The 27,243-nt window shown below is 37.4% G+C and overlaps 1 protein-coding gene across 2 annotated transcripts in view; it reads right to left on the bottom strand.

Moving 5' to 3' along the window:
• Positions 1-1,638: 1,638 nt before the first annotated feature.
• The window catches only part of GRIN2A (glutamate ionotropic receptor NMDA type subunit 2A), a 191,748-nt gene continuing 166,143 nt past the window's right edge, over positions 1,639-27,243 (bottom strand). The window contains exons 11-13 of one of the 2 annotated variants that reach the window (XM_040574761.1): positions 15,321-15,559; positions 12,194-13,854; positions 1,643-8,687 (exon numbers count right to left, since the gene is read on the bottom strand). In XM_040574761.1, coding sequence (XP_040430695.1) covers positions 8,672-8,687; positions 12,194-13,854; positions 15,321-15,559 — 1,916 coding nt within the window. In that variant the 3' untranslated portion in view covers positions 1,643-8,671. Of the gene's footprint in view, positions 13,855-15,320; positions 15,560-27,243 lie in introns of both variants that reach the window. The other variant, XM_040574760.1, reaches the window with a different exon arrangement.

Below are 27,243 nucleotides of genomic sequence, written 5' to 3'. Positions count from 1 at the left end.
AAGTTGACCTTAGCAGTTGGCCTTAAGACAGGTGGTTTTATGTCCAAATTACTTGTGTTCATACCAAGCAAATGGCTCGCTTTGCTATGAACACTGCTGGCAGTACCATGCAGAATATGTCAGACTTAAAATGCTTCTGTTTCCCAGTCACCACTTAATTTTATTTTAAATGAGCAAAGTTGTGGAGTACTCACAGTTGCCATAGGCACATCAGCAAAGATTCAAAAGGGGGATCTGGGAGAACATGACTATCTTAGAAACAAATCCAAAGGGAACCAAACCTGAAGTTGACATGACTTATACATGCACCGATGGAAATGAGCTGTCGTGTCAGGTAGAGATGGCAGGAGCAGTCTGGATACAAAAACCAGCTCAGCTCTTCAGCCAGAAAACTATTTCCAGATTAGAGTCACACCGACTGCTTCCTGCATCATCTGTTTCCTTTATAGGCCTCTGCTTCTTTCAGATGACTGGAGGACTTGAACTGGGCCTCTGGGAGACAACACTGCAGGTGAACAAAGCCATTCAGATCGCTGAATGTTATTTTACTTCATGAAATGGGAATTTTAGACAAAAATAGAGAGAAGTCCCTTCAAAACTGTCTTCTGGCAGTTGAGCATAAGCCCAGCAGTCTTTACTCATTAAAAACTTCATTAAGAACAGAATTTCAGTTTTATCTCTCTCATATTATCTGTGCAGTCGTGTTTATCATGGGAACAAATGAACAGGACTGTTCTGCTCAGAGATCTGTGAGCAACTTTTCACCTCCTGTCCATTACTTTTATATTCCGCTCATAGAATCATGGAATTATTTAGGATAGAAAAGACATCCACAATCATCAAGACTAACCATTGCATAGCACACCTATCAAAATGACGCTTTGAATTTATATAATGTCTTTCATCCCACTGCGTCAAAGAACATTATTCTAACTGCTGCGTGATTTTTTATGCCCATGTTAGCGAATAAAGGAAGACTTTCATTAGCTGATGTGAAATTCTGGAAAATGTGGTCATACAAAACTACCTAGGAGCTCCTTGTGAACCTTGCTCCTTCAGGTCCACTGGCCAGGCAAAAGGTCAATTCTTTGAAAATATTTTTATTGCTTCACTAAATTCCCTATTTTAACTGATGCCTTGATTAAATAGAACATTAAACAAGTTTGCTGATATCAAAGGCATTGAACATATCTGCCATTTTCTACCCCTTGGTTTGCTCTCCCCCATCCTCACCTGACCCACCTGTGAGAGCACTGTCATGGCAGGAGCACTTCACACCTGCACCTTTTAGGAACAGAAGCCTTCTTGACACCATTTTCTCCTCGGGCTGGATGCTGCCTCCACACTCACCCCAAAGATCTTTTATATTTCTACAGCCAAGAACATCTCTTCATACAGGCCCCTTGTATTTTGTATGGCTGCTGTAGTTCAGAATACATGAAAATGGTGCCACACCATAATGGACCATCCTTAGCTTAGCTCCTGTGCTCCCTCTGTTGAGGAGCATCATTCAAGCTAGACTTCTCACATTGAATGAGTTTTTCGTAAGTTAATTGTCTCTGTCCTTTTCATGAATTAAATTAAACTGGGAGCATCAAGTATATGCTGTCAGGTTTAGCTTCAGGCATCTTCACCTTTAGATAATTTCTAACAGCATAGGATGACTCAAAACATGTGGTTGTTAACACCTTTCAAATCAAATATGAAAAAATAAAAGGCAAGCCTTATTCATAGATGACACTTTATCTTGTACCATTTAACAAGGAACACAGACAAGAATGATTCCATTGTTCATTTTCATATCAATTGGCAGAAATTACCTTTATTAGAAAAATGAATTTTTCATATATTTACATTTTTTACATCTTGTTATACTTGGCACATGTGTTTTCTCCAAATAGTTATATACATTTCAGTACACACAGACATTCAAGTCCCCCATTCCCTTAATGTTTTTCTACATATTTAACAAAAATGAAGAACACAATACAATTTGCAAGACAACTATAATATTATATATTATTCTATCATAAAAAGTTTGAAGCAAACATTTGTTTTAGATATGTTTCAAAATATTTATACAGTATTAGCACTCAGTCATGCACAGGGTTAAAATATGGTTGGGGTGAACTGCTGTGAGACGGTATGCATAATGCAGGAGAGAAGTGTATGACTCCCAGCTCCTCCAAGTTGAAATGTGTGCTGTTGGGGAAGTCCTACTGCCACCGGGGTTTTAAAGGCATGGATGGATGGATGCAGCGGTAGCCAGGTGTATGCATAACTTTATAGCACAGCAGTTTAAATTGTCTGTGCAGACACTTGCATGTTAAAAATAATTTCATTTTCCTAAACCTATCTAATAAAACAGGCAGTAATTGGAATGTCAAAACTAGTTTTTAATTATTCTCTTTTTCCCCAAACCTTTTCTTTTGAAGAATCCATTAACCTATGAATTTTATCACAAAATTCTGGATTCACTTAAAAATGAATTATTTTATGCTTTATTCCATAACCAATATACTTTTCCTTCTACTCTAACATCTTGATTTGTTTCCCAAGGTGAAATGAGGTGTTCAAACCTCTACTATTCTTTGCTAGCAATTGGAATTTTATGACTTACCCTTTGTTTTGAAATACTACGCTCTTGAGAATGTTATAGTAAATTGTACTAGTAAATAAAAGAAGTGATAGGCTTTTTAATTTACTGTGTATGGAATGAAGTGGTTCTGAGATTTCTGGTAAAATGTTATTCATGGATTGCAAATCTCTTCAACCACAATGTAGATTAGTGCTCTGTGTAACCAGTACAAGTTGGCACACTGGGACTATTTTCCCCATCAGAATGCAAATACTTTTCCAAGTGTACTAATAATTAATTTTCTTTGTGAGCAAAATCTAAATCTAGTATTGTGAATTCTTCTCAAGATACACAGAAAACTAACCTGAAGCTTTAGCATGATGACCAAAGATCCAATACTAATTTTTGTCTCTCTCTCTTTTTTTAAGAGTACAACTGCAAATAGCTTCTATCAAACTCAAAATATCAATGCGTTACTTGAAACTTTTAATAAATCTTTGTCACAATGCTGCATTTTTCTCTTGCTCCTCATTTCTCCAAAGAAAACCCCACCTTTATACATATATAAAAGCTTATATATAGCTTTTATATATATACATGTACGTATAAAATTTTGCATTAAAATAGCATACTTAGTTAAAAATCAGGTAGGAGTCTGCCTAACACATTAATGAATTCTGTTTGTACCTTCTGGCTTGCACAGGGAAGACACAAGATACACTGTGCATGTGGGTGTGAAGTGTGAAGACAGAGAGATCAAGCTGTTCTTTATCGGTGCAGAATGGATGTTCTGAAATGAATATGACTATTTCAAAATAGTATGGCTGATGTAAAGTATAAATCGTAAACAGTTATTAAAAATTGCACAAGTTTCATTTCTAGCTGCACACAATTTTATATGATGCAACTGCCATACTTTTGCAACATGAGATTTGGTTTTGGTATTTTAATTCTGAGCATGAATTGCACTAAGGATCAGCTGTGCCATCACTCACTCACACATCCCTGTTTAAGTCAAAAGGTGTTTTGCCTAAGTTTGGAATCCAGAGACCTAGGCCACCTAAAGACAAGGTAACCAAAATTTTTCTTATTGCAGACACACTTGCAATGAACTGTAGACAAAAGTTGACCCTACGGAATTTTCTGTTTCAGGGTTGAAGTGGAAAAAGGAATAACTATCCAACTCTCTCTTTGAAAAAAAAAAAAAAAGCTCAGGTATGACTTCAAATATATCAATCCAAGGCATTTTTTATCATAAATTTTGGTTAGATCATTTGGAAATAAGAAGAAAAGACAAATACCACAATCTGTTGGTCAAGATCTCCACATCATCAGTAATAACAAGTTCAAAAGCCTATGCATTGAGAAAAAAAACATTTCTGACTAACACAACTGCTACATACTGCCTCTCTGTTCCACATCCATTTCGAAAACTGTGCAGTCGGCATGGACAAACACAAGGGCTGCCACTGGTACACAGACCAACTGATCTTCCCTTGTAAGTTTTGGGTTTTAAGTATCCTTCCTCGGCTGCTTTAAGCAATGTGTTTAATGGCCAGGTGTGGGTCACATAAACTGACACAAACTTTTAAAGTCAGAGCCATTGGGCCAAAAGACCCTCTCTGGCCATGAATCCTCAAAACAGCATGAGAAGACATCCTTTTCCCATGCCTAGTTAAATGGAAATGACAGAGAGCATCATTTTCAGCTCTTTCAGACAGGAACTCTTCTCTACCGTGTTTTCACATGTCCTGGCACTCCTGATCCCCAGAAAGTCCTTTAGCCTCTTCAGTAAATGCTTCTAGGGAGTTTGGATTTAGGAGGTTTGGAAAGGAGAGGAGAGAATCACTTAAAATAAAGCACTGCTGAAATGTGTTCTACGGCTTGGGGAGATTACTCACACATGGCTAGGTGGGGAAGGGTAAGCACGCACACGTGTATACTGTATATATATTTAGGTTAACAAGTTTAAACAATTAATAAACAGCTTCTTATGGTATTTGGTAATTAAAATATCAGGTTTGTATCATTCAAAATAGTGCAACCTACATAGTAATATACAGGAAAATTACACGCATTGCTCCTATTACCATTAATATGCTTGTGCATATCAGGATGACAGGATATCCTTTTCCATAGGATTAACCTTTTGCATATTTAATTGTATTCTTTGGCCCATTTTCCTGTGAAGCTTTGTATGACAACATAAAGACTTTGGCTTGGAAAAATAAAAAATAAAAAAAAAAAATCCTGTTTTTCTCAGTGACTTATAAACTCAAACAGAATTCAAACCACCTTTGTTAATAACTACCACCTCCTCTAGAATATGCCCATCACAGAACATTTGCTAATGTGAATAACTGTGAACCTCCAATTTCCTTTCTTTTTTCACTTTTGAAGATCATTTATACTTCAAATATTGCACGTCCTCCAATTTTATTTTATTTTTTTCAACTCTCTTAATCTTGTCCCAACAGTGAACAAGAAAAGCCTCATTCCCCGCAGAGGAGGGCACGGGAACCTTGTGAGGGCCTTCAACTGCATAACTGCAATTCCAGATACAGTTTGGCAATGTGAAACAGAACCTAAAATATATTTCCAAACTGTTTTTTGCTATTAAACAGGCTCAATAAAATATAATCAGACTAAAGAATCCTGTAGTGATGATGTAACATAAATCTCTTCAAAAAGGCTATTCTTATGTACTGCAATGTACAATACTCAAATAAAAAACTATATTATCATAATCTTGTTGCTGAAAAAAAACATACCATTTCTTTTAATAGTACTAGAAGTGCAAAACAAGACATTCTCTACTAAAATTTCATGTCACTGTCAATTTTACCATTTGCCCACAGTAAAGCTTTGTACCATTGATGAGAAGTGAGGAAACCTTCATCAATTCCCAAATGGTCTCACCTCATTCAGAACTTTACAGTGCACTGGATAAGTATCGTAATATTTATTGGCATTTATTTTCACAGTTTTAGAACGTGCACATAGAAATATAATTTTTGAAACAGATCAGTGAAAACAAATACTAATACAAAAGGGAAAGGAGAAACCATCCAGGAGTATAACCGCTTATTACCACTACTTTTGAAGAGCTGGAGAGTCAAAACCATCTCTCTTTTAAATATGTAATACTATAGTCAATGTGGTTATCTACTAATAAAAGTATTGCATGACAACATTAGAGCATGGTTATATACTCTACTAGCTTAATATAGATAAAGAATTGAGTAAAAGGAGTAAAAAAGTGTCACTTAAATGCAAAACAACAAAAGCCTTGTAAATAGTGAGGCAACTTAATTTTACTTATATTATTTCTGGTTCTTAAATTATAGATATGACAAGATCATCACATAATCAGCAGTGGATTCTTACAGCTGTTTAGACTTGTATTCGTTTTAAAAACAATTTAAACCACGGCAGATACATCCTGCAGGATGTAACCAAAACGCTCCTGAACCTGCAAGAACAACAGAGTGTATTTTCACTGCCCTGCAGGGTGATGCACACTTGTATTCCTGACTTCCAAAGTCGCAGGACATTGGAAGAGCACATATTCTTAAGACAGCATACTCTGTACACAGGTCCAGAGAAGCAGGGCAAAAAAAATTTTTTTGAAAGCTTGATTTGAGTGAGGAGCTTATTTACAAACAGTGCAGTAACTCTCCTCCTGCAGAGCAGAGAGAAGCAAGGCAGCATTTCTGCTCCCATTTAACTGAGGAGCAGACACCAATGAACATGAACAACCACCTCTCCATCCCACAAACATTGCTGCTACACTGCAATGAAGGTGAACAGGTGAACATGGGATTAATTCCACGATGAGAGCTAAACACCAACAAGAATTTTACACTATGTACAATATGTGCACATCAGACAGAGAAGTCTGCATGATCTGAATGATGGAAGAGACATGATGGTCTTGAGGCTACTCTTGTGTAATTTAACCACAGCTTTGTAGGTGACTTCAGCCAGAGCAGGTTGAGCCTTTTCTGTATCATATCTTATAGTTTCCTGTACTTGCATACAAGTCCACAGGTAAATACATAGCTGTGATTAAATTGTGATTCCCTCCTACTGGTAGCAATTACTAACATTTTGCTAATACATTTAAATAAGATAGTACAGGCTATACGGAGAAGGGAAATGGCTTGTAACATAAAAGTCATACTTAGAAAGGCCTTTGTGCTCTTTCAGATGTTCCTTCACCACTATTATACTTTGAAGGCTCTGCTCTCAATAGGAAGGAAGTTTAGATTAAAAAAATAACATCAGTAAAATAAGCAAATTAGGTATATCAGCAGAAAACTGTTTTTATGTTGCAAACCAGATTACCTTATATAGGAAATATACCTATTTCAAAGGGGCTTTTGAGCTAAAATAGACCTAGAGCTGGGAAAGGTAAAGCTTAGCAAGGGGATACATGACATAAATACACTTCATTTTGAAAGAAGCACATGATGTGATGATCAACACTTAACACAAACTACCCAAGCCACACCGTGGTTGCTGTTCTATATTAAGTAAGAGATGACTTTATCATAAAAGATTTGTTTTCACTAGGTTTCATATATAACATATGCTAAATGCAATGTAAAACAACAAAAAGATTCACCTCTTGAATTCTTCCTAAATCCAGACTGAATCTAAGACCCTTAGATTCGTATCACAATTCCTGTTCTACATTGGTGAACCCAGGGAAGGAATAGTACCAAAGTCTTCACCAACAATGTACCCTAAGATGCATATGCTACACTGCAGAAATATAAAAATAGCAAGTTATTCTACAAGGAATAGATGCTAACACTCTTATTTCATGCTGGACAGTCACATGGTATAAAGAAAACAATGATACTGGCTAGATTAGAAGTAGCGAAGAATCCACAACAGACAGGTGCAACCTTAGTAACTACTTGAATAAGCACAGGAATCCATATGATCTGCAAGTTTTAAACTGTACTCACTTGCAGATTCAATTTAGCAGATTTCAAGGTTGGGGATAAATAGACCATTACTTTACTAAGCACACCTATTTGAAATGGCTAAGTTAGAAGCCTATAGCTTCTAAAAAGTCAACAGAAAGAGAGACAGAAATACTTTCAGGACACATCACCAGCATAACTGCTTCCAAGCCTTTGGTGCCCTGAACTGCCATCAGGAGGGAGCTTTCTCTCTCTACTTCTCTCCCCCAGCTGGTGACAGAAAGAGCTTAGCTTTCCAGCACAGAAACTCAAAACTACATAGCTCTAGTTTTTGCTACCTTTGGAACTCTATAAGAGATTTATTTTCACCAGGAAAAAAAAAAAAAAAAAAAGCATCAACAACAAAAAACACCCTGATTTCCCTTAGCTTTATTGTAAGCCTTAATTTACCTCGTAAGTGTTCCTGAAAGATCACAGAAAGAGAGACATGTTCATGAGATGCTGCCAAAACATGGTGAGCTGGTGGTGATCTGGTTTCAGTTTGTCCACAGCACTCTTTTTCCTAACCAAGCTTCTTAAATAGCAGAATAATGAATTCTGAGCAAAAGCTACCAAAACATTAAATGAAAATTTCCAGAAATTCAAAGAACTCTTAATTTTCATTAATTTTATCTTATATATTAACGTACCTTATTTCCATGCTTTTAAGCTAGTGGGTGGCTACACTGCTCTATGAAACACAAGCAGAACACAAAATCCATTTGAAAGAAAAAGGAAATTTTACTGTGGTGCAAAGGGAAAGACAAAAACATGAAGAAATTCTACAATGTCTTTAAAAGAGGAAAAAAGCAAGAGGCAGGCATGTCTATGTAGCTGTTTTTACCTCCATGTACCTACTCCATTCCTCAGCAATTCAATATCCTGCCTCCATAAAAGTTGTCGTCCAGGAGCAGTGTAACACTACGGGACATGCTACCAAGAATGGCCCATATCATTTACAGCCTGATTCAGTTCCAGCTGGAGTCACGGGAAATCTTGGTGATAGGAATGACCAACAATCTGCTAGAGCTGTAATCAGGAAAATGTAACAAGTCACCAGCACCATCCAGAAAGGTACAGAAAGGATGGCCACTTATGCAGGAAGATTCTTTTCTCCTCTTCAAGAATAGCAGCAGCTAGAGTGAGAGAGAGGGAAATACAGAAAGTCTTGATCTCAGTGTAATTGAAAGTCAACGCAAATATATCAACAAAGCTCAGGCAATATTCAGAATTCCACACGTCCTACGGCTGAGCCTCACAAGCTGTGGCTTGTGGCTCTACTCTTAAAAGTTTTTCCTTCAACTTCTCAGCTTCATCTTCTTTACATGTATACATCAACAACCTCACCAGCTACTCATCTAAAACCCTACATTTTAGCCTTTTCTTCCCCCTGGATTCAGTTATGATATATGCCAAGATCAAAACCACAAATGCATGCAGATTCTTATCCCTCTACTTTCAGTATCTGCCTTTTTTTTTTTTTTTTTTTTTTTCTTATAAGGCAGCATTTTTTATTTCCATGTGAGCAACTGCTGTGCAACATTATCAGGTCTTCTGTCTGTCTCTTTAATTTGGTTTGGTGTGGGATTGTTTTACACATTTGTAGCTAATAACAAATCTCTACTGTCACCAGAAATCTGCTCAAATCAGAAACAGCAACCACTGGAGTATATTTCTTTTTAGTTAATTTGCTTGTACATTTCACAGAAGGATAAATCCACCTGGGTTTAGGATGTTTACATTTGGATTTCAACAGTTTATTTAGAAAATGTTTAAATTGGGAATTTTTCTTTCCCAGAACTTTACATACAGTATTTGTGTACATATTGAAGTATGGGTGTCTAGCTGCAGATAGAGATGACGTTACAAACAACTTGGAGTCAATATTTTGAGTGCTTTAAGATGATGTGAAAGACATAAGCCACCACTGAGCTTCATGATTCGCTTGGTAAACTTCTCAGCGACTTGCAAGCTAGTTTTTTGGTATGACACCAACAAATAGCCTGTCTGCTGAAACACACCAGGTGGTTCAAAATACTTAAGATTTTGCTTAATCTACTATGATTTGGATGGAAAATGAAAATTTGCCTCAAATATTTTAATTAATTGTTACAACAATACTTATACCTTTAGTGCATTTGCCTTCCTGTAGACCAAAGACAAATATTTTATACACATGGGAGAGGGTTTTTGTTTATCAAAAGTAGTGTTCATCCCACCCATAAACATCCTAGCCCTGCTTAGCTTATACAACTATTCCTATGAGATGGGAATCTGCAAGGGCAGTCAAGGATCTTCTGTTTATAAGAACTGGAGCCAGTGAGGCACCAGAAAGCATATCATGTTAATGACGTCCAATAATTATGACCAAACGTTGAATAAGGAATACTCAGAAGATATTTATTCTGGACAGAGTGAAGACGGCCATAGATACGCTTTCTGAACATAGATGTAATAAGATATACTAAGATTTTTGGAAGCTGGGAAGGGATTTGGAAAGCCCAAATCCCAGTGCATTTCATTCCTTCAAAAATATCATCCTTCACCTTTATGGTGAATGTACAAATACATTTTTAAATACCAAGAACTCATTGTGGACTGTTTGGTAGTTAAAGCCAGCTCAAATCTGTTTAATTAAAGAACTGTAAACAAAAAATGAATAAGCCATATTTGCCTATCCCTATGCATCATCTATATTACTTCCCATTTTCTCTGAAGTACGCTACTCCACACTAACCAACTTGCATACTGTACCTCTGGCATGCAGATATACAATTACAGCTGATGTAAGTACGATTCTATTGAGAAGAATTTTAGTTTAGGGAAAAGCTAGGGTAATATTTACATTTTCCAATTCACAGTGGTAATGGTTTCCCTGTTCACTGATCTTCAGTGAAATGTAAGGAATAACACTTGAATAATCTAAACTTCCTCTACACACAAAGAAAATAGATCAATTCTTAGAATAGCAGGAGAATGGCAGAGCACCACCTGTTGATGCTTTCAGTATTTAAATATATTAGCAATTTACTTCTTTAGTTTAAATAAAATTTACAACTATACACTCTACTCACGAAAGACTTCCTCTCATCCCTTCCACACTCCCTTATGGTTATGGGTGTGGGGAAGGGTGTGTAGAACACATTTTGTTTCTGAAACATCCTGATTAACCTTTACTAAAAATAAAAGTCATCCTTGTTATGTGAATATCTTTGCATACCGGTGAGTGATGATACTATCCCTTAGCTGTGTGCACATATTCAATTTATACAACATGTTTGATTAGGGAGGTTAAGAAACTGGTCTGATGTTCAACAAATATGTATGATATTCCAGAAGGGACAAGTCCCTTATAAGGTGTTAATCCTTCATGGTGTATGCAAATAAACAGTACTGCGTTCCTTGCCGATAACACTGAACATATGGCTGTTGGTGTTTGATACTGTATTAACACCTTTAGTAATATTAACATACAGTTAATTAGATATCACTAACACGCTAAGAACAAAGAACTACTGTGGGTTGGGATTCGGTTTGGGAAGTGAAGAAATAAAAGAAATACTATACAGCCCTGAGTAATCACCAGTAAGGGGCAAATGCAAACTTACATACATATTAGGCCTCAAGGTTACTAATGATGTCCACAGCTCCACAATAAGTGACGTATACTGATTGCTAAAAATATATACTCTGGATTAGGCAGTTGTGAATTTTTTGACAAGATGACTGCAGACTTTTCAATGAACCTAGCTTGTAATGGCAAGTGCATGTGAAATATAAGAAAAGCATTTGTACATGACCATTAACCAAAATCTACAGGGCTTCCTTTTGGTACACAGCAGTTTACATGTTTGGGGCTATGGTCTTCCCATTTATTTTCTATCAGTCTAGAATGAACATATTAATTTTGTGCTAACACATTGTGTTTTATTGATTAAGGTTCTGGGGCTTGGAGGTGTTTTTTTTCTGATTTTTTTTTTCTTTGAAAATGGTCATGAAGCTAAAATATATTTTTGAAAGACTAGCTGTCTGTTCTCTTTCAGAGTCTTTTTTTTTTTCTTTTAACTGTGCAAATGCATTCCTAATTCTTTTTGTCTGTGTCATAGTACATGCATACCATATTGCTTATCCAGTACTAAAAAAATCATTAAACATTTCTAAGGACAAAAGTACATTGAATGATACTTAGCAACAGAAATTAGAATAACCGAAATAGTAAAATAATTAGATACAAAACAGCATAGTTGCCAACATATATTGGGGCTATTCCAGTACAGCTTGCCATTTATATAAAGTATACATAAATGGCTATTTTTTTTCTCCTTTTCAACAAGACATATTTCAAAAGGATGCTTGAGAGCATACTAGTTTACCTATTCATGTACAAAAGTACACTGAGAAAGGGAGAGGTTTACATATCATTTACTATAGCAGGATACTGTTAAAGGAAATATTCTCCCTCTAAGATGGTGGCAACTATTTTTCCCTATAGATAAAGTGTTCATGGAAAATTTAAACATCTGATTCAATGCTAGGCATTTTCTTATACACACGTCTATTGCTACAGGAATTTAAAACCCTTGGAGTTGAGTGCACGCTATTCCTATTTGCAACATAAGGCAAAACATGCTCTGAAATGTACATGTCATTATGGATCCGACCATCCCTCGAACAGTATGATGCTGTAGACTTTATGGATGACCTTAAATAATTATCATTTCTTCCTTTGGATGGTAAAGAATATTTATAAAGATCAGGTGGATTTCGCCTAAGAGATAAGTGCTGGTCGTCACGATACGAGTGCAGAAAGGGATTATCTTCTGAGTGAACAGGATACAGGGACTTGCTCCGCTTACTGTCCTCTAGAGCATGAGTTAAAAGTGAGGCTTTGTTGCTCAACAGTTTGCTTGAGGGAACACTAAACATGCTTGCATATGGACTACTTTGTAGAAACTTCTCTTTTTCTTTCAAGCTTATACTACGAGAAGGTCTTCCAATATCAATTTCCCTGGACTTATCAGCAATATTATCAAAAGAATGTTGCCTGCTAATCCTCAACTTGTTTTTTTTATGATATTGCAGAGCATTATTATGTGACCAACTATGTTCATATATTTCTTCAGGAAGTGATAAGTTCGTTGTATCCTGCAGCATCTGATCTTCCTCAATATCATAGAGGTTCCCCATCCGCAAGCATGCGTCACATTTATAGGGAGATCTGCCTGAATAATGTCCCGTATAAGTGGGCAAATTAGAAAGACAGCTCCTACAGTGGGTGGAATTCTGTCTGTATCTATCATTCATGTCAACTAAGGAAGCATTTTTATCTTTTAAACTGTAATGCTTTGCATAAAGTTTATACTGGTCATTATTTGGAAGACTCTCTTCATTATGTAGGGGAGTCCTGTTAGCATGCTCTGCTTTCCTGTAGTTGTCATTGTGATCTTGATAAACATCAGGAAGTTCTATAGTTTCTGGAAGGACAATGTTTTCGATGTACTGAGGTGTGTCCAGGTGGAATCCTGGCTCGTTGTCAGCATCAATTGTGTAGATTTTATCCCGTGGAGAGCTCTGCTTGGTTTTCAGATATGTTAGTTCCACTTCACTACAATCTTTTGGGTATTTTGATGCTACTGTTCTTTTTTTAAAATTGTCCTTGGTTTTGTGGTGCTTGTTGTTATTTTCTGGTTCCATATGGCAAGTAGCTCGGCTTGATGTCTCCGATACATCTGAATGGACAATCTCTTCGGGAAGGTATCTTTGGCTTTTCACTGAAAGTTGCCTGTTTTCATCTGACCCGTTTTCCCTCTGGGAACCTTGGCTCTGACGTACAGATTCTTGACGTAAAGATTCAACAGATTTCCTCCAAAGCTGCCTGGGTCTGGAGTTCACTTTTGCTTCTGCTGTTACTGCTACCTCTACTGTATTTGGATTGGACTCATTCAGCGTGAGAGGATGCTGACCTTGGAAAACATAGTTGTTAAGATTGTCCTTGTGCCGATTGCCTGGAAGTGTCTGCAGTTCACTCACATTTTCACCAAAAAAGTTATCCTTTGTCTGAAAGGATCTGTTATCAGAAAATACCAAGTTTCCCTTATCCACAACCATGTCCATAATCAAGGAACCCCTCTGAATAAAATCAGCTGTTCTTTTGGGGGAGTTAATTCTTGAAGGATTGATATTGGTCATATTTTTTGCTGTTCGTAGTAGTTTTAACATGTTGGATTGGGAATTGGTCAAAGTGAAGTCAGGAGACTTCTTTTTTTCTTCAATATGTACTCCATGAATGCAGCTGTAAATACCCTGTAATATGAGTAATATAAAACAAATTAAGTCACTAGATGTAAATTTAAAATACTTTCATTCTATTTTTATTGGCAGTAAAGAAAAAATAAACATTGCTTATCTAATTAATAGAAAGATTAAAAGTAGATATCTATCCTTTTGGCATTTCTTTTCATCTATTTGGAAGGATAATTTCTGCCATATCTGTTGGCAATGTAAAGGAGAAGGAATGCCAGTATTTTACAAACCAGTGGTCTGTGTTGGTCTCCCAGGCATATTCCAGAAAAAAAAAAAAAAGATTAGAATTGACCTCAGAAGGTTCCCTAATCCTGTCACAAAATGTAACTAACCGTCAGTAATGGAAACACTATTATTCTAAAGCAGTGATTAAATTACCACTCTAAAAGAAGCCTGCGCTCAAGCTATTTTCTTAGATATTATGGTATTCTTCACTTTCACTGAAATGAAAACGCTTCCAGTCATGGCATTTTTGCTTTCCTGTTTCCTATCCTAGCACATATGAAAAAATCCTGATTCTTTCTAAGCCTGAAATTGAGTTCATTTTGAGCAAAACTGCTGAAGTCCATCCTGTAACTCTTACTTGAAATAAGTAATTTTTTTCACCAGAGAGGTTAAAATAATTTCACATGTAAAAGGCCAAAAGGATAAAGTTCATATACAAAATGTGGAGGAAAAAGTATATATGCCTTACTAGGCAATCTCCAACAGGCTAGGGCAGAGTATTTTTAATGCAGTTCCAATAAAGTCCAATTTATTCAAAAGGGTAATTTCAGTATATTTTTAACCAGTTAGGCAATTTTGTACCATTTTCAATTATCCTCAGCTATACAGAAAAATCTTGCAAAGTCCATTAGCTAATGAAAGTGCCACATTAAAAAAAAAATAGACAAGAAATACTCATTTGTCAAAAAATATAACAGAAAGCACCTACTTCCTTTATCTTACTATTCATGTAAGTTACTTGGATATGTAAATTCACTTTGGATTTGGTAATATTATCACTAAAAACTGTCTTACTATCTAACCAAACACAGTGACACTTGTGTTTGACCTTTTCTCATATGGGTTATCTGACTTCGCTATGAAGAAAAGCCTACATAAAAATTAGTCCAGTACTTTCATCACTTAAAATCCACTTGTTTAAGAAATACAAAAACCTGAGAGCTAATGTCTGTCATTAGCATCTCTACCTTTCTTTCATGAAAATTTCCCCTAAACATATTAGATTTCAGCATTTGATTATCAATTATCCTGACATATGATCATTCATACCCTAGAATAATTCAATGGAGAAAAGACTTCCCATGGAGTGCCATTACATCCTAAGGCCACTGATCACTTTGTTAATGCTCTAAACAAGTATTTCAAATGTCTAAGTGGGAATAAAAAAGAAAGGTGACATTTTAGGGAGGCAGGCTTATACTGCCTATTGACTAAAGCAGGAAAATGAAAGCAATACTAACCCTGCTGATTGAGAACAACAATCCCGGTCTATCTGAGCAGATTCCAGTGAAGCAGAATCTAAGTTTCCAGTAAAATAAGTGTTCCCAGATAAAGGTTATTAAACTGAGTGCCATGGCTGCTGCAAGCATGTAAAACACTCCTGCCATGTTGTCAATATCCAGCTGGCTGCTCATGACTTCGTTCTTCTCATTGTGGCAAATGCCAGTCAGCCAAAGGGTTTCTAACTCTTCCATTTCCCCTAGGGACAGCAAGGAGTCAAAACAGTTAGAATGCAAAAATTAGTGCTCACAATATTAGAAAGCCTTTGCAAGTTTAAAAATACAGCACCTTTTAATGTCTCATTTGTGAAGCGCTTATCTACTAAGTGTTTGCAAATGTAACAGATTTCACAGCACAGCACCCTAGTCACAGATGTCCTCAAATTTCATTAATTACTTCCTAGAGCTGGTTGCTCTAGGAAGCAGGACCTATGATATTTTAACTTCTTCCTGCCTACTAACACTAGCACCACTTGTTACCAAGAGGGGATGCAGAGGGCTCCCATCCCAGGGGATTTGGAGCCCCATCCACCAGAGCTGCGGTCAGTGCCTGCTCAGACCCAGGAGGCTCTTCCCATTCCAGTCCAATAGATGCCATCACTGCTCCCACCCACAGGTCCTGCCAGTAGAAAGCCTGAGTTTGTACTCCAGAGGTGCCAATGCACACATGGATGCACGGAGACAACCTTACAGACCAGCACAGACAGCAGGGACAGCAGCAGCACCCTCATAAACACAAATTGCACTCGTGTAAGCACAGATGGCCTGATCCTCTTCCTCCGGTCCAGCTGATGAGGACTGAAGCTTGCTGGTGAAGCAGGCACACACTCCCATTTGTGTGATTCACCAATATTTACAGATCCCTCAAACACTGGCGTGGGCTAAGTCTGTCCAATATCCAGACTCTATGCCCCTTGCCCAGGCACTGGCTCGGTCCTTCCAGAAGTCCACTAATAAACCACATCTGTATTTCCTCTCATAGTTGGCTGCATTTTGGTAGTAGGTAAACTGATTCAGAGATTTAGTTTTTAATCACTTCCTGATCTACAAGCACTTTACAAGGAAATGATACTATTTATCAAAACTTTGTGCCCCCCCCCCCCCCCAGTACTTTTATGGCAAAGAAATGACAGTCACCAACACTGGATGCAAAATTACCCAACGAGTTATGTTTGCAGGTGACACTAATGTACAATTGGAAATATGAAGCTTGGCTAGCATCCTATACATGCATCAAGTGAGGAAATATGGATGCATAGGATATAGTCTTAAGGAAAGTCTACTGTGTTCCATACACTGCCTGCTTTCAGTAGAAAGCAACATTCTGACAGCAATGCCTGGGATACTTGTAATACACCCCTTTTTCTGTTTAAGTTTCTTTCATTTATTTATATATGTTTAAATCATGATTAGCAGTCTCTCTCAAATACAGTCCTTTTTGTGCTTTCCATCTGTTTTCCCCCAGAGCCCTGGGCAATGCAGTAAACACAAACCCTTCCCACCTCCAGTGCTCACTTCCAGCTTCTCTTTTGCCCAGCCCTGGACCCCTCCTTCTGCTCCCTCCGTATCCCACGGACCATTCTGTTACTTACTGCAGCCTCCTTTGGCCTCTTGCTGCTGCTACTGCCTGCCTCCTGAGCAGCCGCAAGAAAATAAACAGCACCATCACGTCTGAAACAGCATTTGCTTTCTGGTTCTGGCTATGCAATATCTTACTGCAATTAAACCACTTCATTTACTCAAAGCTAAGGAAGCAGATCAACTCTCTCCCTCTGATGCATATTCTTAGTCTTAGCATCTGTTTCTCATAGAAGAGATTTGGCCTCAGATGAAGGAAGTTATCATTTAGCAGTGATTGCTGCTGCCAACATGGACAGATGTGTGCAAGAAACTGCAATTGTTACTGCAAAGATTGTTTTTATCTTGCACGATATGACATTTTCAAGCATCATTGTTGTTCTACTTACTGTAGCATTGCATATACATACATGCCTTTTTACTCTGTTGGGGATATAGTCAGCTGAGTAATTTTATTGTTATTTTTAATGGCATAAACTTCATTCTGTCTAGAAAATACATCAGGCAATACAGAGGACCAAAACCATTTAGGATATGCCTCCAATCTGGGGGAAGTATTTCCGTGCCACTGATCCGTAATTTTTACCAAGGGATTAGGAAATGCATTTTCAGCACTGTAATCCATACATCATGGGAGTAAAGAGCAGGGAAAAAAGGCTAGAAGCTATATTGACATTTCAGCTACCTTCAAACCAGACTATAAGATCAATGACCTGCTGTGAAAGAGCATTTTACAGGATAGAGTGCCAGGCCAACAGGAAAGGTGAAGTCCACTGACAATTTTCATGTGTGAGTTGGAAGTGGAAAACAAGACTGCAATGGAGAAATCGGTTCTCAGAGAGGGTAGAAGAAACATTGAAGCAGAAAGGACAGGTACTCGGCACTTTAGCAAAGGCATTTCACAAATTTTGCAAGAGCTTATTCAGTTCCTAGTTAATTCTGAGTTTTGTTCTGTGCTTGAAGCATGAATTGGACCTCTACATCTGAAAAACGCAAAGCAAACCTTCTCCCATGTTACATTGCTCAGTCTTCAAAACACCTTAGAGCATTCCCAAAGACAAAAGTCTATCCTAATGAATATTTAAAAGACTTCTAATCCAGGACATAGACACAATAAATTATTAATTGTAACAGTATTGATATTGCACACTGTCACTACATTGGTACTTGGGGTTTGTTGTTGCATTTCTATATCCTGGAACATTTGGATTTCTTTTGTTTAGTATATATGCAAACATACTAAACCTCAATGGACTGTTCCCCTTGTCTGTCTTCCAAGCCCTCCCGAGGTCTATGAATAAAACTCACAGAGGCTATGGAACAGTCTAAAGAGAGAGTGATATTTCTGGTTTGGGCATTATTAGCTGAAGCTCTGACAATCTGCCCTTATTAGTTCCCACAAGAAAATTCACATCTCCCAGGATTGTCAAACATTAGTTTGATTTGACTGCTGTGCCCTTTTACAGGAGGAATACAAACCCCTTTTTCATTAGTTTTCCATGCATTTCTTTCCCTTTGGCTTGTACATCTAAAGTGACTACTGATAATCCACTAACCTTTCCAAAAACATCACTGCAGAAACAAACCAAGCTTGTTTGAGTCCAGATAAATGACAGTGTCCTGGCAAGCTGTGAAGAGCAAAGCCTCCCAGAGTCTCACAGACCATGCTGTTGTAATAGCCCTTTCATTATATGTGACAATGACAGAAAAGACTGTTAATTAGTAGCCAAAAGTAATGTACCACAGTGTCGTAGATCATAAAGCACTCTGAATCGTTGGACTGTCATATTTATGAAATTATATTATCTAGGAATGGACAGATTAGGCTGGTAATTCTGGTGCGTATATATATAAATTACTCATTTCCAGTGGGTGTATATATATATATGTATCTATATGTGTGTATTACATATACACACATGTATGTATGCACACAGACACATAAACAAGTTATTCATTTAACTGGAATAACACTTCAACACAGCTGACTCTATAAAACTGAAAAAAAAAAGCCTTATCTATTTGATGCCATTGTAGCCCATTTTTTTTAACCCAAGATATTTACAGAAGGCAAATATTTCATGTTTCCTTTGTTATAGTTGGCAATCCAAATTAAAATAGCTAAGGTTTCTAAAATGCATTAGGATATGATTTTTCTCACAAATACCTCTGGTATACAAAATTTTTGAATGGGGGTATGGATTCATTCTTTATAAAAAATCAACCATTTAGAAACTTGACCTGGAGCTAGAACTCAAAACATCATTGAACTTCAGTTAAATTTTGGGTAAGAAAAAATATTTAAAAGTATCAAGTCCCTTCTGAGAAATTTTCTTTCAAATCCTCTTGGGTGGTCTGACTTGTGAGGTGAATGTGTAGGGTGATGACACCTATAGCTGTATGCAGTCTTGGCACTTGAAAGACCAGAAATGTGGATTATTAGGCATTGGAGAGTTCAGTTGTCTCCATGTGTGCATAATCCTAATTAGCAAGCATGAGCCTCAAATCTTCCATGAGACAAACCTTGGAAATCAACAGCCTCAATATACATAAATGTCGTGCCTCAACAAGCCCGGTGTTAATGGAGTTCAAGTCTAACAGGGAGTCTCGAGATACTTATAAATATTTATCAGACTTATTTTAAAGCTTTTTGTTTTCATTTTAGATGCTTACTAGAAGGAATGTCATACCACAATCAATTTCTATATCCATCCATGTGTGGGTGAGATTAATGATTAAATGAATTGTTGTTCTGTGCTGCACAGGTGACAGAGCACTGGCACAGGTTGCCCAGGGAGGCTGTGGAGTCTCCTTCTCTGAAGATATTCAACACCCACCTGGACATGATCCTGTGCAATGTGCTCAAAAAACAAAACAAACAACAACAATAAAAACAGTAGCATTACAGTAAGATTTTTTTTTTAATTTACATAGTGCTGTGTCATAAAAAGTCTGCCTCATTTACAGTGTAAGACTCAGCGTAAGCAATTATTATCAAGATCCATATTTCAAGAGTGTTGAGGCTCCGCACTATTCATTTAAAATGCAGTATGCTCCTCTCAAGCAAACTGCAAAATTCTAGCTCTCAGTGGTAATTCAAGACTATTTACAATGTTTTTAGGTTACAGGGCAAACAGTACAAACATTGTTTTGACTTTCTCTTGGGTTTGCCACTGTGTATGTGGTGTGCTCTGCTTTGGCTGCTATTTGCACAGAAATGTGCTGTTTGGCCATTCTGACTCTGCCTTCCCCAGAAGTGCCTTTCTGTCTGCATTTTAGTGCAGCACCTCTAGCATATTTGACACTTTATCACTCTGGGAAGAAATGATAAACTATCCAGCGCATCCTCAGAACAATTTCTTCACAATAAAAATGTCATTATCCAGACACAGACAAGGTATAGGTCCAAAGGTAGAATTACACGCTTTTCCTCATCATAGTCTTTAGCCTTTTTTTGCAAGCTTTGGGAAGTGTCATCCACCTCTGCCATTGTCCCCTCTGAGCTGAAAAACATGCTCCCCTCCTGCAGCCCCTGGCCCTTTCCCTGCAGATGGGGCAGCTCTCAGGGTGCCTTTTGGAGGTGCCAGAGCCCTCTGTTTCCTGGGCCTCTTGTAAGGGCCTGGCATCCTCTCCTGGTTCTCAGCATTTCTCATTAAGCCATCTTCCTGTAAGAGCCAGCAACTTCCCCAATGATGGCCCAATCATGCTTAAAGCTGTTTGCCTTATGCGTCATTTCACTGATGTTATTTTCTTCTCTGAGTGTTTTTTTCCCTTGACATCTATACATACATACAGGAAGATGTGCACATGCTAAAAATAAAAAATTAAAACACAACAACAACAAGAACAAAAACCAACCCAAAACATAATCCATCATTCACTACATGCACTTACAGAAAAGGAGTTTGAAGATAAGCTTTTTGTTTGTTTGTTTTAGGGGAAGACAACAGCTTTTCAATATTTGTCTGATGTGTTCCTCATAATTAGTTAAAAGAAAGAAAAAAAAATCATTATCATCCGAATAGCTCCCTAGTTAAAAACTTGCCAGAAATAAACAAGGACAAAGTTTTATAATTACATCCAAAAAGAGAACAAACAAACTATGATAGCCTTCTTCACTGCTTATCTAAAAAGCAAATTATAAAATCAACTTGCTGCTCCATTCCAGGGAAGAAAGCAAGACCACAAACTTGAATGGCACCTGAGCATCTTCTTCCCTTCTTCCTGAGGATACAGGTGCAGAGAAAAGGGTCAGAGACGGAAAGGGCAATGCCTGACCCTGTAACCTCCTGATGACAAAATCAAGAGCATACTTCGATAGTCAAGATGTAACAAGCACCAGAAGTGATGCGCACCCAGTAGCGCCTCCATCTACCTTTTCCAAGTCCACAGCCATAGGGCTTTTATCCTTCTCCTCCCCAAAACTCTGAGAAGCACCAAAGGGCATCATCTCAGCCAGAACAGCTGTGGGGAGAGCTACATCGTGGAAGAAAACTACCCCAAAAGCAAAGTAAACCTATGATTTACTCACTCTTGAGAAGTAAGCCAAACCTGAACTGGGTTTCAGCATGGCTTGGGAGCACAGCCAGATGAACCACAGACTCATGACAGTCCAAAATATCACACAGAAACCTGAGGCACCATTTACTTTTAAAAGTTGTGCTGCATTCAGCCAGCCCCCAGCAGGGAGCAAACACCATCAGGAGCTTGGATGAGGTGTTTGATGGAGGGAAATGGAAGAAATAATAACTGACAGAGATACGACTTTGGAATTAGCTCTACACAGGAGAAATGTTTGTCAAGAAGCCATTAAATTAAAGTTGAGGGAGGGAAGGATAAGCAGCTACTTACAAACAGTCATCACAGTCAAAGCACTAACCAACTGGAAAAGGAAACAGAAATGATCCTTGTGAAGAATTCACTATTTTGTTGTGTTTCACTTCTTTATATTCCCTGCAAAAATAGCTATCAAATCAAGTAAATAACGTACAATGATTTTACAACATTTGTAATTGGAACACCTGCTTTTATTCGGATTCTCTTATTACTCTCCAAATGATCAAAATAAAATGCTAAATAATGTGTTTTAATATTCTTATATGCATTAAAGTCTATAACTCACTGTGTTCTTATTTTTCTTCTGTGGGAGTCAGGTGTTTTTCTGCTCTACTCTAACCATCTAGGTTCCTATCCATCCTCCCTGGGTTGTTGGTGATAATCACTGATGGGTACTTGGGTACTTGATGAGTTCTTGGGTACTCTACAGGGATTTTTCATCAAGTCCTTACCTTTATTTTAATCTATTTAATTATTCTCACACAAAGAGAGAAGAAATCTATTTCATATCCCTTCTGCATTCAAAAAAGGTGGAATCCGGCTTTGTTTTATTGGTGAATTATGGTGGACCCCTGGTTTCAGCACACCTCCTAGGCACAGTGCAGGAGGAGGCCACCACAACAGGAGGTCACAGCACATGTGGCAGCGGAAGGTGCAAAAAGGCACAGGCTGTGACTGAAGGCATCTATGATGGATAGTGACTCTTGCACAAAGTGCTAAGCTGAGGTTCAGCCTGAGGAGAAAGCATGCAAGTAAAGAAATCAAAATATACAAATTGTGGATCTCAAATGAAGGGGTTAAATATTTGTGTTCACGTTGGACAGATGTGGGGCATCATTTTCAGAATACTGTGGCTGCACTAGCAGAATCATCTGCTTATTCATACTGGGCAAACCAGACAGTTTTCAAATGTAGGGACAGACTCACACTTCTCGTGATAACTCCCAGTAAGTGTTGGTGGAGGAAGGTAGCACTGCCTAATTTGCAGACCCCCAAAAAAGGGGCTCTTTACCCTAAGCAGAGGAGTCAGAAGCCAAATGGGTTGATGTGTGTTTGGTTCAATAAGCTCATCAATTTCAATTTGACCTAGTTATGAACGATAACAACACGATGCATATAAGAACTTATATAAAAGCACCATGACCTCTCAAATTCAGCCTGGAACCCCCAAAACAATCTCTCTTACCATGGGAATCTTCTGAGTTATCTCCCCTTGTAAAAATAGTAAGAGGAACACAGATGACTGACAGCAAAAACCTTATGGTGAGCTAATGATTGCGCTCTGCATGCCCCCATTAGTTGCGGATGAATTAACAAAACTGTTAAGCACGACTTTCAATATTACAATTCCTCTCACTCTTGTTCAGCTACACAAACAGCCTCCTCTTATACACTCTCCAGTCACATTTGTTCCACCCACTGCTTAAGGAGGACACTAAATATATAAACAGAAAATCACTGGGATTGTGGGTGTATTCTGCCTAAGCAGCACACACTGAAAATATGTCTTTATAAGCACATACGTATTTCCTTCTTGAGTTTTAACAGCCAGTGTGAGTCACACTGCTGCACTTCCTCATAAGTGAGATTTGGAAGGCTTATGCTAAAATATGAAAAAAAAAAGAAAAAAGAAAAAGAAAAAAAAAAAAGGAAAGAACGAAAAAAGCACTTTCCTCTTCCAGATATAAAGGGGCAAATCTTACTTCTACAGTTACCTATTACCCCTAAGGAGTGGGAAGCAATAATCCGCCCAGGAAAATAAATCTTTGTGTATTAAGCCATCCTAAAAACACATAAAGATTAACCAGAATTTAAAGATATTAGGAAGGGGATAACAGACTCTCTATGGAAACTCAAACCAGAAACAGTTTTCTTCTTTACATCTTTGTGTCTCTAATTGCTCTAAAGGTTGCAGCTTTAAGGGTTAAGGGTTTAATACAGCTACACCATTTGACCCTCTTTTCCTGGAGATATCTTCCCAGATCTCCATTTGAGTTGAGCTCATTGCCTGCAGGTAGCACAATAAGTCAAAAATACCTCACATGTAGTAGGTGTTCGATCTGGCCAGCTGGCCGATATTCTCCCACTCCTCTCCATACTTGCCCTCTTTATGCAGCATTTTTCTGTCCTCCATTTCCACTGATTCCTGCTGTCATGAGTCTTTTGTCCCTCTGTTCCAATTGCATCCACAGAGCTAAAGGCTCCTTACTATCTTTCTCTTTATCCCATGCACCCTTTGAAGCCCTCTTACCCTCTTAATCCCAAATCAACTTTCCTGTTTGCAGTTCAGTATTCTCATTTACTCAAAAATGCAAAAGAGAGAGAGAGAATGAGAAAGAAATAAAAATAATTTCTCCTCACCTACTAGGCCTTAGTGATTCTGCTCCAAATCCCAAACAGCACTACAGAAGATTTCAGAACCAACATCTTGCAAGCCAGTTTGCAGTATACTTTTATCCCAGTACCACTCTGCTCTAAGTCACACCATGCAGCCCAACCCAGAGGAGCACAGGGAATACCTGGGCCTTCAGACAGCTGGCCAAAAGGCTGAAATACTGAAAGCTGGAGGAATATGAGTGCCATCACAACTGTTGCAGTCCAGCAGTTACAGACTTGCTAAATTACTCAGCCTGTGTGCCTGAGCCTGTAGGAACCTATCAAACCACAAACTAACACAGAACGAGCAGTTGACAGCTGCTAGGGTAACAGGCTGGATTCGGGGTATGTCAGCCTGCCCAACTGCTCCTTCCAGAGGTTTATGAAAGAAATGAAAGCATTTATCGTGCAGCTCTTCAGTGTGCAACCTTTCTGTTCTGACACATTGCTGCTGTTGTGGACAGAAGATCCAAACAAAATGACAGTGCTGTTTCTTAGCAGCCATATCATTTTAGTTGCTTTTGAACTTACGGGTGCTCCTATTTCTCAACAAAAGATTGAGAAATAGTCTTCTGCATCTCAGTAGGAATATTTTTATTTCTCAGTTTAAAAAAAATAAAAAAAATTCCTCTTGTGACTAAAGCAAGACAAAAAGAAGCACAGCCACCACTGTGCTTTAGAGAATTACCTTGATGATCAACTATTTCAAGTAAAACTGAAGATGCGAGTTGTCAATGGCAAGTCTACACGGATGAGTTGCAATGCAATGAGACAGTAAGATGTACAAAACCAGAAATTCACTGATATACTTCACTTGTGTTCTTTATACAAGAAAAAGCAACTCCTAACTCAGTATATTAAAAGGGTTCAGCATTCCAAAGCAATTAAAGTTATTAATAACATAAATTAAAATTATTAATAACATTAAAATGCATATTCATCTCAACTTCCTATGAACTGGGCTATTCATATGAACCTGCACAGACCAAGTGATGAAACACTTTGGGTCTAATCTTATTTGCAAGACAAGTAGCTATTCTCTATACTTCAAACTCCTCAGTAGCTCCTTCCCATGCTCCTTCCCTCTCTCTCTCATTTTCTGACAGTTAGAATAATAAATTCGGCAACTTGTAGATTGCTTCCTTCCACTGAGACTTCAGAGTTGCTTTCCAAATGTAATTGGCAATTGGCAATACAATTTGTCCACCCAATAGAACTATCCTCAGGATCAGATCCCTACTCATAGATACATATAACTCACCCAGTCTAAGCTTAAAGCTATCCCTAACACAAACTTACGTCCCTTTGTATTTACCTTATTTTTTTCTAGTACCAACAAGATACAAAAGAGGGTTCAATGCCATTTATTTTAATGTAAAAAAAGCACTGTATTGTGGAAATTATGAAAAGATGTTCTTGCATGACAAGTCGGTAATACTTGAGTTGGATGTTTTCCATCAGTGAGGAAGAGGGAGAAGGGTCCTATCAACTGTGCAAAAAAATTCATTTGAATGTATAAGTGAACTCATTTTGATATGAGAATAATGGAAGAAGCAAGGAAAAATCAAATAAGAAAAATCACAGGGGAAAGACACATGCAGAGGAAATTGAAAGTTATAAAATACATTTCAAGATCTCAGTATAGTGTAAATGTAAAAAAGAGATGAAATCGAGCTTTATGTCAGTGTAATCAGATATACTTTTAAACAAATTGGTCTTATCCAAATATCTAGCATCATATCATCCAAAAGGTTCTCTCCTTCACTCATTAACGTAACAATTGTATCCATAAATTGTTTGCTCAACTCATTAGTTTTTTTTCTTATATTTATGAAACTCATTAGATTTATAATCATTCACTGAAACCAGTCCATAGAGATGAACATCCTATTACATATATTGAATAATGATTCAATACTTCTAGGCGCTTCGCTATTTTATAGGCATAGTGTTAGAGAATAATAAATTCTGCAGAAACTACAAATGTGAAAGAACTATTTCTACTTTCACTTGTGTATGTCTATTTATTTAAAGAACCTCATTCAGACTCCAGTGTGAATTTCCCACCATTTTCATCTTAAGATGAAACTTTCAGCCCAATCATACTTGCTTTAGTCTAGAAAACTTCAAAGAGATTTTTAGTGATATAGCAAAATGATGTTTGTCTGAACTCTGTGTTCATCCCTTCTGATTCATCAAAACAGAGTTATGTAAGTTTATGGATAAAAAGATTGCTTATTGAACTACTGAGGTTAGACCTAGAATACCACTATCAGGTCATGCTAGTTCAAGGCAATCATTCATTACATTTAATTTCCTGGTGTTTTGTTCCAGTTCACCTGCCATGTACTTTACAAAGTAGTAGAAGTATTTTCAACCTCATAATTATTTTTTTATTTATACTCTTTTTTTTTTTAATTAATATTCTGAAAATTATAATCTAGATTTGTGACACAAAGAAGTGAGACAAGGCAGCAAACATTTGTAGGACTAAAGGAAACATGCCTATTTCTACCCAACAGATATGTCCAACTGCTATCCTCTTACATAGTGCATAAACCATTTTCTGAACAAGTTTAGGAATTCTTTACAAGAGAAAATGATCTTTTTAGAATTCCAGGCTTGTTCAGAATACATTCTAAAGGTATTGAAAAGTACTACAGAAAAAATACCACAAACACTCATAATCCCCAAGGCTTGTGCATTCAAAACTTTTGCTTATCTTCTGAAGTAATCTAAGCATCATTGAACATGGGAATAGATATTTCATGATAAGCTTACATTCAACTGGATGTTATCTGTATCTATTGCTATTCTGTAAATTATTCATATGGAGGTTTTAATACCAAGTTTTGTAGATGACTCAATTGTTTTATTTTCAGCTACTAAAAATGGACTAGAGAGATAAGCATTCATATGCTATATAAGTTCACAGGTCAAAGCATAAATACATGATAAGATTTTTCCCTCTTCTTTCCCTTTCGTTTTCTCCCTGATATTAAGGGACAACATGATACCTATAAATGCAGTACCTTTGGTATTTTGAGGACTTTTTTCTTGAACAGGTTCAAATAATTTCCCTTCTATTTCATTT

This window comes from Cygnus olor, chromosome 15, assembly GCF_009769625.2.
Source record: "Cygnus olor isolate bCygOlo1 chromosome 15, bCygOlo1.pri.v2, whole genome shotgun sequence".
Lineage (NCBI taxonomy): Eukaryota > Metazoa > Chordata > Aves > Anseriformes > Anatidae > Cygnus > Cygnus olor.
The sequence above is the reverse complement of the archived record's forward strand: the minus strand, read 5'-3'. Positions and strand labels throughout refer to the sequence as shown.